This window comes from Phalacrocorax carbo, chromosome 1 (genome assembly GCF_963921805.1).
Source record: "Phalacrocorax carbo chromosome 1, bPhaCar2.1, whole genome shotgun sequence".
In the NCBI taxonomy this organism is placed as follows: Eukaryota; Metazoa; Chordata; class Aves; order Suliformes; family Phalacrocoracidae; genus Phalacrocorax; species Phalacrocorax carbo.
This window is the reverse complement of record NC_087513.1, coordinates 198,738,256-198,752,631: the sequence shown is the minus strand read 5'-3', so window position 1 is coordinate 198,752,631 and position 14,376 is coordinate 198,738,256. Positions and strand designations below refer to the sequence as shown.

The window sequence follows — 14,376 nt, the reverse complement described above, 5'->3', positions numbered from 1 at the left end:
TGTTTAGGAGCCTGGTTGACAGAGTCCCTTGAAAGGCAGGCCTGAAGGGTGAAGGAGTCCAGGAAGGCCGGACGTTCTTCAAGAGGAAATCTTAAAGGCTCAGGAGCAGGCTGTCCCCACATGCTGAAAGGTGAGCCAGTGGGGAAGACCACCGGCCTGGCTGAACAGAGAGCTTTGGCTGGAGTCAGGATTACACTCCTTATGTTCATGTTCAGCATATTTACATTCATTGATTATTGGTTATTGATATGAAGGAACTAGGCCTGGCGATGGATGTTTCAGTGCTGGTAGTCTGAGCTGGCACAGCTTTTAATGTTACCTCTAGACCACTAACATTAATGTTAACATTAATGTGCTAATCTCAAAATGGGAATTACTGCTTTTCATGGGATCACGTGGCTTTGCTATTACAATAAGATAGTTCAAGAAACATTTGCTAGAAGGTGGAAGGAGAGATGCTTGTCTATTAACCCTTCTTTTATTTTAAATATAAATTGATACCAAGTGAGAAAGACAAGTATTTAGTTTTACTATTACAAAGGTACCTTATTTTCAGCAGGAACGCATGGCCTATAGGAAGGGATAGGAGAGCTGTAGAGAACCGTCAGTTGTTTGATAAGGGAGGGAATTTGTCACTGTAGTTGTCCTACCTTCTCATTCAGATTGGTCACTGAATGTGTAAAAGAAAACAAGAAAGCCATGACTTATTTTACTTTTTCTATTATTTTTGAGAGAGCTCCTGTACTTTTCTTTGTAAGTACAATAACACCAACCCAGAAAAAAATTTTAAAATGTCAATTATTTATATATAATTGACAATTATTTACATAGAGTTGTCCCTGAATGGAAAAACATGGCTTTACTTCTGTCATAGGTCACAGTCCATCTATATTATCCTTGCAACAGTGATGAGGCCTGTAGCAATTGTATTCTGTAACGTTTGACTGTTGATGCACCTAGAAGTTTCGGGCAATCTAGGACGCCATGTGCAGTGCTTTTCAGTTTCCCTCCATAGTTCTGTGTCTACAGCACTACCCTATGCCTTGAATCTGGTCCCTCTTGGAAGGGTGACAGTAGAGAAGGTGCTGCAGCAAGGCTAGTAGCTGGCACATTTTTGCCTAGGGGAATGGATGAAAGCAGATTTCTCCTCTTGCTATTCTGCCTGTCATTTGAGTCATATATGCAGAAATATACAGAGCAGGTCATGGAGACGTGCAGAACTGTTCACATCTCTCAGAGTTCACATGTAGGAGATGGTGCTAAGTGTAGCGGGCCATATTCCCTAGCCTGTTTAGCAGCCATGATGAACAGAAACTTTACTCTTAAATTTCAGCATTTACTTAAAAGAAGGCTTATTGTTCCAGAAGCCAGTACAATAATGGCTGAGTGATTCACTTTATTACCTCCAAACATTAGACTAATTTTTACCAGTAATAGTATGCCGCTAGTTTTAGTTGTTGGAAAAAAAAAAAAAGTAATCAGTTCCATTCATATGGTAAATATGTTATTTTTCTATTGAGAGATTTTCTTTTGAAAGCCTACTAACAAACAGAGCTAATTTGTTTTGCTGCTTTACACCGATACAGAGCCAGGTATCTAGAATATTTTCTCCAGGATGCAGCTCCGTTTCTATTAAATGGCAACAGTTTAATACATGTGCACCAGAGCCAATGCAGGCTGCTGCTCAAATATAGTCTTTCTTTAAAAATGAGAGACTTCTTGTCTATGGATTCATCCCTCACTGTACCCAGGTAAAGAATGCACACGCACTACTGGATAGAAATTCATATGTAAAACAATCACAAAGGAAATATCATGTTGTATTAGATAACGTCAATGCAGCATGTGCTTAGCTTCTTTTTCATTGTTAAATATAATTAAATTACTATTTAATTGTCATTATTAGTCTTCCCTCTAAGAAGGAGAGAGGAAGAAGTTGCCTAATTTAATGTTCTTATCATTGTGCTTTGATAAATAGAGGATTCCTTTACTTGTGACTGTCCCCTTGTTGTAAGGGGAAATATTTATAAACCTAGACATGCAAAGACTTACAGATTTGAGTTATATTCGAGAGACAGAACAGCATGCATGTGTGCTGGTAACATAACATAAAAGAGAAGGAAACAGTATTTTTTTTCTCCTTTTAGGCCACCTTAAGAGCAGTAATAAATGACCAAGAACTACAGACTGTGGTGTCAACTACGGAACTACAGAAGACAACAGGAACAGTGAGTTTGGCCAACATTTTTTCTACATGCTGTAGTGAGACAAGCTGCTTTAAACAACTACATGCTGCTTCATGCTCTTCTGAAGGAATTGAAACCCCTGTTTTCAGCAGCTCTTGCACTTTTATTTTTGCTTCTAATGTCTTACACAGACCTTCAGCTTACAGACTTGTAAAGGGAAACTGGTTTACATAGAAACGTCACCTTTCTCTATGCTTTCTAACACAAAACTTAAGCTCCTCAGAATAGGAAGTGCTGCTTCTTATTTTGGCAGCACATTTGAGCTCCAGCTTTATCCTTGGGTTGGCTGTTCCTCAGATGACCTCTATGAAGAAGCTGTTGCAGCATTCTCTTTCATGTTGTAAATTTTTGCTATGTGGAACATCTCATCACTAGTCTGTCATCTCCAGAAATGTATGAAAAAAGAGACAATAAAGCATTACTAGCCTTTCCTCTGCTTCACTACCAATAAAGTAAGGAGTCTACATAGAGGAAAGCACAGCACCCATTTTTAAAAGGAAAACAGGCTAAAAATAACCATTTATTAAATCTAACAGCTGTCCACCCTTGAAAAATCAAAATAGGCAACCTTCAGTAATAATTCTGATATGACTGTCACCTTTTCCCCACTACTGGAAGCTGATTAGTTTTCAAATATAAATTATTTTATTCCCTATTTAGTGTAATTTATTTTGAAAGTTACTATCATGGGTTGGTTTCCAGGGACATGTTGGTTGTGTTGTTTTCCATAAGGACAGTTGGTGTCCAGGGATATGCCCTTCTACAGGCAAATAGAATTGGCAAGCAGAAGCAATGTATTTGCTTGCCATAATGAATTTTTGCTTTTGGAAAAATACCTGTACTATAAATTTCGGGTGCCGTTAAAAAAAAAAGTTTTGAAAGTTGTAAACTGAAATGGCAAAATTATAAAAAACAGGGTCAAAATTAGAAAAAATTATTAATTCTTGATGTTTTAGATGAACCCTGAGAATTCCTACCTGTTTCTTTTGCCAATTTACCTTAGCTCAAAAAGTAAATATTTGCTTAAGAGGTTTTCTTCAGCAATGGCTTTCTTTGGCATCTATCATATTCTTCGTAAAATAAGCCAATAAGCTAGTGGGAATGTTAGGGCAATTGGAACTGGAATACAGCTGGGCTTTACCACATTGTCCCCCAAAAAGCTCCCTCTCTTTGTTACCTTTAACATATTGAAGAGACAAAAAAAGTTTTGCTTTTCTATGAAAGACTAGTTTAGTTCAAAAAAGTAATTTCTGGTTAGTACAGCTCAGTATTTCCCTTTTCTGCATACAGCCCCTTAAGTCAAAAATTACTTGATTATGGTAAACATAATGATTTTTTTGAAGTTGAATACTCTAGACTCACTTTATCTCCAAATTCTGTATTTCTATGGACAGGATTAATTTACCTAACTTAACCTATATAGATATTGTTGGTTAAATGAGGTAGTTGTCCAGCCTCTGTTCACAGTCACTGGAGAAAAATGTGTACATCCAGAAGGGGCATTCTTCCTATGCATTTTAGTTAGCCATTTCAAGTTGGGATTAATTGCCTGGTGGAGTTTTTCTGTTTGTTTACATGTCTGCTTTTTTTTCCTCACCCTTGACTGTAGAGAGTATGTGCATAATAAGTAAAAAGCTGGGTATTTTTTATTTTCCTGAAATTAAGTGAAATAAAAATGTCCCTTAGGTGCAGGTTGTGATTGTTTTCAAATGGAAAATTAGCCTGACCCTTCCTGAGGGAATGGGATTCTGTGTAAATATGGAAGTTAACTGCCTGAAGCTGGACCTCATAAATGAAAGGAAGAATTAAAAAAAAAATAGTTACTCTCTTACCATCACTGTAGTTTTCTTTCTAGGTCCTGCACAAACTTGCAGCAAGAGCTTTTATTAATGACTATGAAGATGGGATTCTTCATAAGAATGAAACAGACATGAGGTTTGATAATCTGAAATTAAAAGTATGCATTTAAAATGCTAAATAGCAAACATTTCAGTGGAACAGAAAGTATTTTCTTCCTTTGTTAAATGTAACTAGAAGGTTGCAATTCTAATATAATTTTCAGGTTAAAGTCACCATATAGTAATATCCTCCCATATAAGATTTTGAAAAATTTGGGACAGTCTTTTCTTCTTCCTACTATAAGAACGCCCTCTATTGGCAAAATGTGTGTGTGTTTTTCCTAATCTATGTCATTGTAGGCCATTGGCGATTCTTCTTTTCCTGTGACAGATAAGCCAGTTTACAAGCTTTGTTGCGGTTGAGAAAAGGGTGTGTTTTCTATATAATATCTTGTTCCCACTAGCTTCTCTGTCAAAAAACCCTAAATTATGTAACCTTGTACATATCAAAACCAGTCTTCCTTTTACTGAACAATGATTATTCTTTTACAATAGAGCTAAAGCTATTATTTTTTATGTTATTTTGGTTTCTTCTGCAATATAGCAAATTATTTTCTTTTTCTATCTCTTATATTGCTTGTCCTTACTTTACAATCAAAGTTTGTCAATCTGTGTGTTCCTGTTGTGATTTGCTACAAGGGTTTGTAATTCCTCATAGTGGTGTGGGAGACAGACAGATCAAAGGACAAGGCCAGATGAAGCGTACTCTTCAATCCTTGGTGCATAAGCCACAGAACCCTTTCTAATAAAAAGTAAGGATGCCAAACTATAGCAAACTAGCCACTCTAGCCATGGATTGGTGATTGGTGATTGGTGCATTTTGTATTGGCAAAAGTCATTCTAGGGGAGTCTGTGTCAGGTGGAAGTCACAAGGAAGGCAAAACTTGAAAAATCTCTCTTTAATATTGCAATAAACTATGTAACTTTTTCACTTGTTTTCAGTAAACAAAAGCTTTGCAGCAAATGGAAAGAAATACATAGAAATGACCACCTTGAAATTCAAGGGTCAGTAAGAAGGGTTTTCAAATGGAAAGCTGTATCATGACAAGCAAGATGGAATCACTTGGATTAAGTATTAGATGGGGCACAGAGAATGGGAATTCACCTGACCATATATGTGTGTGTACATTTAGCAAAAAATTAGTCACATTTGCCTATCTCTCACAGTGAATGGAAATACATAGATATTTCTAGAGCTTGATTCATCTTATCCTAAAGTTAAATACCTAAAACAGTTCAGATTAATTTTCTCAAGAAGTCTTTTTCTCATCACTGATTATAGGGATTAAGTATAATCACTATTTCAGATTCATGGATAATTTCGTCCAAGATCAAGAGCAGTCTGTTCCAAGGAATGGGAAGTCAGGCAAAAATACCAGGAGGCCTGGCGTGAGCCTGGATGAACAAGGAACTCCTAGAAAAATTCAAACATAAAAAGGAAGTATACTGACAGTGGAAGCAGGGACAGGTAACCTGGAAGGGATATCACAACACTATCTAAGCATGCAGAGACATTGTTAGGAAAGCCAAAGTCCACATGGAGTTGAATCTGGTAAGGGATTTCAAAGACAACATGAAGCGCTTCTGTAAGAACGTAAGTGGCAAAAGGAAGACTAGGGAAAATGTAGGCCTGCTGTTGAATGGGGCAGGGGAACTGGTAACACAGGACATGAAAAAGGGTGAGGTACTGAATAGCTTTGTTGCTTCAGTCTACTAGCAAGACCAACCTTTGGAAATTCAAGGCCCCAGAGACCAGGGGGAAAGTTTAGAGCAAGAAAGATGTACCCTTGGTAGAAGAGGGTCAGGTCAAGGAATACTTAAGCAAATTGAACATACATAAGTCCATGGGTCTTGGTGGGATTCACCCACAAGACCTAAAAGAGCTGGATGGTGTCATTGCAAGGCCACTCTCAAAAATCTTTAAATGATCATGGCAAATGGGAGAAGTGCCCAAAGACTGGAGGAAAGCAAGTATCACAGCTATGTTCAGGAAGGGCAAGAAGGAGAACCCAGGGAACTACAGGCTGGTCAGCCTCACCTTGATTGCTAGGAAGGTGGTGGAGCAGCTAATCCTGGAAACCATTTCCAGGCACATGAAGGATAAGAAAGTCGTCAGAAGTAGTCAACATGGATTCACCATGGGGAAGTCATGCTTGATCAACCTGATAAAAGATGAAATGACTGACATGGTAGATGCGAGGAGAGCATGGATATTGTCTACCTGGACTTCAGTAAGGCTTTTGACATTGTCTCCCATATGATCCTCCTACAGAAGCTGATGAAATATGGGCTGTATGAGCAGACAGTGAGGTGGATTGAAAACTGGCTGAATGGCCAGGCCCAGAGGGTGGTGATCAGTGGCAGGAGGTCTAGTTGGAGATGAGTGACTACCAGTGTACCCCAGGTGCCAATAGTGGGGCCTGTCCTGCTGAAAATATTCATTAATGTTCTGGATGACAGGAACTGGGAAGAGTAGCTGATACACCAGAGGGTCATGCTGCCATCCAGAAGTACCTTGATAGGCTGGAGAAACGGGCTGACAGGAACCTTATGAAGTTCAAAACGGAGAACTTTTATAGCTTTTTACAGTGTCCAAAACAGTTCTTTCATCATCACAATTTACTATTTCATATGGTTTATTAATATATATGAAAGTGGGCCTGAATGAAGAATTCAATGGAGCTGCTGGATAAAACAATTATACTTTTCCTATTTTTACTGTTTCATCTTGATGTCTACATTATTATGAAAAAATCAATACCAGTAGCATATGTACATTATAAGAGTTAGATTTTTCTGTAAATATTGCTTTTCTGAGTAACAACTCCAACATTTGCAATTAAACATCAAAAGACAGACATGCATTCCAAAAAACATCTGATTGAAAAGCAACTATAAAATGTAATGCTGTGAAGTTATTAGAAATTCCCAGGCCAAGGAGTACTTTTCAAAATAAGATAAATCAACTGAGTCAATTTAAATATCTTTCTGTAATGCACCTGAATATTCCATCTGGTACCTAACAGAAGCAATATTTAGAAGAAAAAATATGTTGCAGATTAGCAAGGGAACACCTGTGTGACTTCATGAACTGGTTGTTTACAAAGGGTATCAACAGATTATTATCTGTCATTCTGATTTTTATGTATCTGTTTTTGCAATTCTTCAAAGGATTAAGTTTCCCCTTGTTGGTATGATGCCTCTTTAAACAGACTTCTGGAATGTTAAGTTTTAACTAAGTTTGTAAATATAATATCTTTAATCTCATTTCTAGTCTAGGATGACTTTTTCAACCCAGTGGAACAAAACATTGCAGATATCTTAAGGCAAAAGCACCTACATAAGACAATGCAGTACAAGGCAGAAATACCCAGACTAGCCCTTTCAGCTTGGCACTGCTATGTAATTTGTCTTCTTAACATGATTTTGCAGAATGCAATGTATTTTAAGTACATAATGCTTGTGTTTGCATTCCTTTAAAGGGTGGCAATAGGATTCTGACAAAAAGAACTGTGCAAGATTCTGATTTTATTTCAATTATGTGGATTTGCACAAATTATACATACAAATATACTGTATGCCTTTATATTTAATGTGAGTCTAATTACTGGCAATACGTTGTCCCTCAATATAGTAAAAAACATGAAGTTACCTTTACTGGTTTTTGTATATACTGAGTATTTTTCATGTACTCTGTTATCTGCTTATTTCCTGTTTTCAACACATTTCAAACTCACAAAGAGAAATGCACTGTCTCTATAATGCCAGAGAATTTTCAGGTTTGTAACTGTGATGCATTTTAATGTAGGATCCTAATGAAACTTGTTCTGCTGATGCTCCAAACATCCTGGAAATTATAGCCCAGGAAGATGTAGATTTTTTTACCTTACATGGACTGGGACCAAAAGTCAATGGCTTCTTATTCTTAAATGGCCAAAGAATCTGGCTGCTTATTAAGAAATTTCCTTTGATGCCGTGGTAACTACATTTAATATAAGTTCTTATTGCTAACGGTTTTTGTATATTATCCAGTTGTGGTGCTGTATGTACTACAGTATTGTACAGTGGAACTTCCTTGGCTTATAATCATCATTGTATTAATAATTTCTATCTTAATAATGTACAATACCTCTTGGCTCATATTTTGTCACAGTTGAACTTTCCTCTGAATTTGCCCAGAATAAGGTAGACTAGGGTAAGAGATTTTTAGTTTAACCAATATATTACTTTCCTTTTGAACATATGAATGACACTATAATGATACTGCACACAGTATAAGAAGAAATACTGTAGTGATTAAAAAGAGAAAAGTATCTTACTAATTCTGAAATTATTTTGTTTCCTTGTAACTTTACTAAACAGGCATGTTCCACAGCAGTAGATGGTATCAATTCAGCTGATTTCCTAAGAGAGAAAGGTGAAACTGAAACCCTCTAATTTCAACCTGAAGAAGTTCCTGTTAGTCAGAAGAGCCTCTCACCAAAAAGCATGGCACAGGGATTTGTAAATGGTTCTGAATTTGAAAGTAATATTCACAGTCTCAAATAAAATTTCGGTTTAGGTAGCACTATCACAAAGGAGAGATCATCTGGAAAAAGTCACCTTCAGCATATGACCTTCTTTGCTGCAAGCTGCTAAACCTTTCTCATTATTTGGTTTTAAACCTAAGCCAGGAGGAAGAATTTAACTGACTCAGCAAAAATCACTTCAGACACCTGCACTTACAAAACCAGATGTTTGTGTGGATGTTCTTGAACCTGCTCCTCCTCCCCCTCCTATTCTTTTCAAAAGTTGGTGGGAGGCATGAAACAAGTTTCTTTTTCTTATGTTGCTCCCATGCAGGGTTTACTACTGATTCACCTACCTTTCATGCACATTCTGAAAAGACTAATGTTGAAAAACAATTTAGTCCCAAATTTCCTTTTTTTTAAGCTTATAGAAAAGAAGCATTCCCATGGTCAAGGTGTAAGGAAAAGGCAGCACATCACCCTGATGTTACAGCTCCTCAAGAAGGATTTACTGAGGAGTTTAAGGCTGTGGTAAGTCTTCCATCAGTCATCTTTTATATATATAGGATGCTACACTTGTCGTGTAGCTGCATTCAGCTAATGAAAACTGCCTTAAACATTTGTGTTTCAAGGTTCATGGATGTACAGCCAAAAAAGAACATGGTAAGGCTGGTGATGAGGCTACTTTCCAATTCAAGAAATCTGAACCTGAAATACAGAGAGCATTCTTTTTGTTTGATTGTTTTTTAGTTATTCTTTTTCAAAGTGATAAATCTCATACTCTGAATTCTGCCACTTTCCCCTTACTACTGTAACAGGTGACTTTTAAATGGAATTACTTTGTATCATGAAGTAGTAGCATGGGTAATGGTGTTGGAATAAGATTCTTAAAGAACATTACACTTTGTTTAGGAACAATCTTGGTGCTTTATGCCAACACAGAGGATTCAGCAAAGACTTCCATTCAGTTTGGTAAATAGGAATTGAGTTCCTGAGCTCCAGAATCAGGTGCAGTACCCATCTTCTATTCATGCATTACCTAAAAATAAGATATGAGTAGAAGGAAAAATTATCTTCAGTCCTGCCCTGGGATAAATATTTTGTAAATTATTTTGTTTTCTTTGCTTTATAAACTGATTTTATGAAGAGCACGACGACATCAAATTCATGCTATTTTTTTGTTCCTTTCATGGGCAATCCATCATGCTTAAGAATCGGTATAAAATCAGAGCCAATAAGTGATGATAACATCTCCAGAGTCAAATTTTACTCTGGATTTGCCCAGTGTAAGATAGAACAGGGTAAGAAATTTTTATTTGAAACAATAAATTTATTTTAATTTTGAATATGCAGATGAGAGTATAATGATAATGTGCATAATACAAGAAGACATACAGTTTTGATTAGAAGGAGAAAAAATATCTCACTAACTTAGGAATTATTTCATTCCTTGTAATTTTGCTAAACAGGGTCTGTAGCTGTAGCTGATGTTTGTGCAAATGTTTTCCTAAGCGGGAGAGAATGAACCATTGTCAACCTCAAAAAGAGAGGTGGTTTTTAAACTTCTAGATGCAATTACTTTGTATCACGATATAGTAGCTGCATGGGTAATGGTGGTAAGATTCTTAGTGACTAACATTATCCTCTCCAGGAACAATTAAGGCGCTTTATAACAATGAAGAAGGAAAGGATTCAACAGAGAATTAGGTTGACTTCTGTAAACTGGAAATAAATTTTTGCACTCCAAAATCAGGCACAGCACCCATAGTCTATTTGTGCATTACTTATAAAAAAACATATGTAATAATAAAATATAGGTAAATATAGGAAAAAATATTTGTACTTTAATCCTGTCATGAAATAAAGTAAAATACATGTATAAAATGTTTATAAACATATTTTACAAATGTATGATTACATCAGTCATGCTATCTTTTATTGCTTTCATGGGCAATTCAGCAATGGAGGATGACAGTGATGAGTTACTCTTTAAGGAACTAAGGGATGCCTCTAAGTCATCCACCTTTGTCCTTTTGGGGGACTTCAACTTGCCAGATATCAACTGAGAATACCACATGGCTGGGACAAATAGGTCCAGAAGGTGCCTAAACCATCTGGATGACAACTTCTTGGTACAAGTACTAAGGGAACCAACCAGGAAGGGAGCCTTCCTCGACATGTTACTTATTAACAGAGAGGGCCTCGTGAGTGGGAGATTGGTGTCCACCTTGGCCACAATGACCATGGAACAGTCAAGTTTAAAATCTGCAGTGACAGGACAAAAGCTGCCAGCAAGACCTGAACTCTGAACATGAGGACAGCAGAGTTCAGTTTGCTCAGGCAACTGCTTGGTAAGGTCCCCTGGGAAAAAGCTTTTGAAGGTGCTGGGATCCATCAGTGGTGATCACTTTTTAAGTACCACCTCCTAAAAGCACAGGAACAGGCAATCCCAAAGTGTAGGAAGTCAAGCAGGTGAGGCAAAAAGCCGGCTTGGCTGACCAGAGATATTCTAGAAATAAGGAAAAAAAAGAAAGTATATGGCTAGTGGCAGCGAGGTCAGACAACATGGAAGGACTATAGGGATGCTGTTTGCCACTGCAGGGAGGAAATATGTGTGGCCAAATCTCAATTAGAGTTGACACTGGCCAGTATTGTCAGGGACAATAAGAAGGGCTTTTTTTAAAATATGTTAATGGAAAAAGGTGGGCCAGAAATAACATTGGCCCATTGCTCGATAAGAATGGTCACTTCACGAACAGGAACATAGATAAGGTAGAGATGTTTAATGCTTTCTTTGCCTCAGTCTTCAACACCGATGGTGGGCTCAGAGACCCCACAGAGCCCTGGGCTAGAGAACCATGACTGTGGGAATGATGAACTCCTGATCAACCCTGAACTTGTGCAGGAATTGCTGCTCCAGCTAGGTCCCTGTATGTTGATGTGGACAGATGGGATTCATGTGAGGGTACTTAAAGAGCTGGCTGATGTATAGTGAGACCTCTTTCAATGCTCTTGGGAATCTGGAGAGGTCCCAGTGGACTGGAAGCTGGCAAACATTGTCCCAGTCTTCAAGAAGGGCAACAGGGGTGACCCAGTAACTACAGGCCCATCAGTCTCACTTCTGTGCCTGGTAAAATTATGGGGAAGATTATTCTGGGAGTTATTGAAAAACACCTGAAAGACAACGCAGTCATTTGTCCCAGCCAGCACGGGTTCACGAGGGGAAAGTCCTGCCTAACAAACTTCATTTCCTTCTGTGATAAAGTCACCCACCTAGTTGACCAAGGGAAGCCAGTCGATGTGATCTTTTTGGATTTCAGTAAAGCTTTCGATAGTGTCTCTCACAGTATCCTCCTGGACAAAATATCTAGCATACAGATGGATAAACACATAATGCAACAGCTGAACAATTGGTTGATGGGTCCGGCTCAAAGGGTTAGAGTAAATGGGGTTACACTGGGCTGGCGGCTGGTCAGTAGGAGGGTTCCGCAGGGATCCATCTTGGGGCCAGTACTCTTTAATCTTGTTGTAAATGACTTGGATGCAGGACTTGAAGGAACACTAATTAAGATCACTGATGACACAAAATTGGGAGGAGCTGTTGACACTCCAAGGGCAGAGAGGCCCTGCAGAGGCATCTGGACAGGCTGGAGAGCTGGGCAACCACCAACCGTATGAAGTTTAACAAGGGCAAGTGTCAGATTTTACACCTGGGGCACGGCAACCCTGGATGTACATACAGACTGGGGAATGAGAGGCTGGAGAGCAGCTCTGCAGAGAGGGACCTGGGGGTTCTGGTCGATGGCAAGTGGACATGAGCCAACAGAGTGCCCTGGCAGCCAAGAGGGCCAGCTGTGCCCTGGGGTGCATCAAGCACTGCATTGCAGCCAGTCAAGGGAGGGGATTGTCCCACTCTGCTCTGCGCTGGTGCAGTCTCACCTCGAGTGCTGTGTGTAGTTCTGGGTCCCACAGTACATTAAGGATACAAAGCTACTAGAGAGTGTCCAGAGAAGGGCCACAAAGTTGGCGAAAAGTTTAGAAGAGAAACTGTACGAGGAGCAGCTAAAGTCACTTGGATTGTTCAGCCTGGAGAAGAGGAGACTGAGGGCAGATGTCATCATGGTCTACAGCTTCCTCACAAGGGGAGGAGGAGGGGCAGGCGCTGATCTCTTCTATCTGGTGACCAATGATAGGACCCGAGGGAATGGCAGGAAGATGTGCCAGGGGAGGTTTAGGTTGGATATTAGGAAAAGGTTCTTCACCCAGAGGGTGGTGGAGCACTGGAACAGGCTCCCCAGGGAGGCAGGCACGGCGCCGAGCCTGATGCTGTTCAAGAAGCACTTGGACAACGCCCTCAGAGACATGGTGTGAATTTTGGGGTTGTCCTGTGCAGGGACAGGAGTTGGACTTGATGACCATTGTGGGTCCCTTCCAACTCAGGTCATTCTGTGATTCTATGATATGTAAGGAACAAAATAAAATCAGGGCCAACAGGTAGTAATACACCTCCAGAACCTTTTTACAGCCTTCATCAGTTTGCAGCTTGGAGACTTCCTGAGACAAGTATAAGAACATATAGGGGAAGCTAAGTTGAAGAAGTGCATGCAAATGATGTACATTATGCAAGAAAATAAAAAGTAGTTGTGTTTTAGAGGATTGCACTGAGATGCAGCAGGAACTTCCCCTGGACAGTCAGACCAGTTGCTAGGGAAAGTGAATGAAACCATACTGTCCAAGAATCCTGCAGGTAGGGGTCAGAGCAAGTAACATTTAGCTTTGTTGGTTTGGTATGTGTGTCATTACCTTTATTTTGTGTATGAAGTTTGTATGTGAAAGTAGTATAGCCAAACTCGGCATTAAGAAGAGATACATATTATTCCTGTATTTTTGATAGGATACTTATAAACTGATTTCTAAACATTGAACCATTACCATATGCCACGTGGATACAATGCGGATTAGAGTAGTAGACTTGTGATTGACTCATGTGGGAATTAACTCCCAAAGTGCAGTTCAAGATTTCTTCTTTTTCAGCAGAATTGCCAATTGTTGAATTTTAAAAAGAAAAGTTTCTCATGTTTTTTTTCACGAGTTAAACTTAATATTCTACATTTTCACTTTTTACATAATTTGGGTAAGTACTATCTAGACATCCATTTAAATCATATATTATCTTCTAAATTACCTTAAACAAATGGTTATAAAAGTGTGTCTACAGTTGCGGTTTTCTGAGACATAAAGCTGCAAGGATGGGTAGAGTTTCAAAAGTATTTAATATTAAAGAATAAGTACTTGAATATCCTGTTGAAGGCCTGTCTTCCATCTGACCTGAGGGTAGCAAACCATTTGGCAGGTCATTTTAATCATGAGAGTTGTCTAATTTTTGGCAGGGAAAGTCAGATAAAATAGGATTGGTTTTGTTAATACTGCATTTAACAACATAATATAGTACACTTAATAATTTTATAGAGACTTTGCATTCTCAGCAGAGAAGAGGGAACCCTTATGGTTTCTTTTGAGTAAGAGAAATGCTTTTTTTTAGCACCTTTCAAAAATAATTTTCAGAAGGAATTTGTTTGAAATAAATTTGAAAAGGCTAGTGTTGTCATTGTGCGTACTTTCTACTGGAGTGGTTTCAAAATTACTTTGCTCTTACTATTTACGGGTTTTTTATAAGGTAGGCTAACTACAATGTTCCATGCCAATTACAGACATTTGATAGTG

The 14,376-nt window shown here is 38.5% G+C and overlaps 1 protein-coding gene across 1 annotated transcript in view; it reads left to right on the top strand.

Annotated features, from left to right (window-relative positions):
* The window catches only part of PARP4 (poly(ADP-ribose) polymerase family member 4), a 36,677-nt gene that overhangs the window by 20,023 nt on the left and 2,278 nt on the right, over positions 1-14,376 (top strand). The window contains 11 exon segments of the mRNA XM_064449430.1: positions 1,587-1,751; positions 2,148-2,228; positions 4,102-4,203; positions 4,476-4,514; positions 7,953-8,021; positions 8,023-8,051; positions 8,177-8,186; positions 8,507-8,669; positions 9,077-9,183; positions 10,304-10,405; positions 11,456-11,617. Coding sequence (XP_064305500.1) covers positions 1,587-1,751; positions 2,148-2,228; positions 4,102-4,203; positions 4,476-4,514; positions 7,953-8,021; positions 8,023-8,051; positions 8,177-8,186; positions 8,507-8,669; positions 9,077-9,183; positions 10,304-10,405; positions 11,456-11,617 — 1,029 coding nt within the window.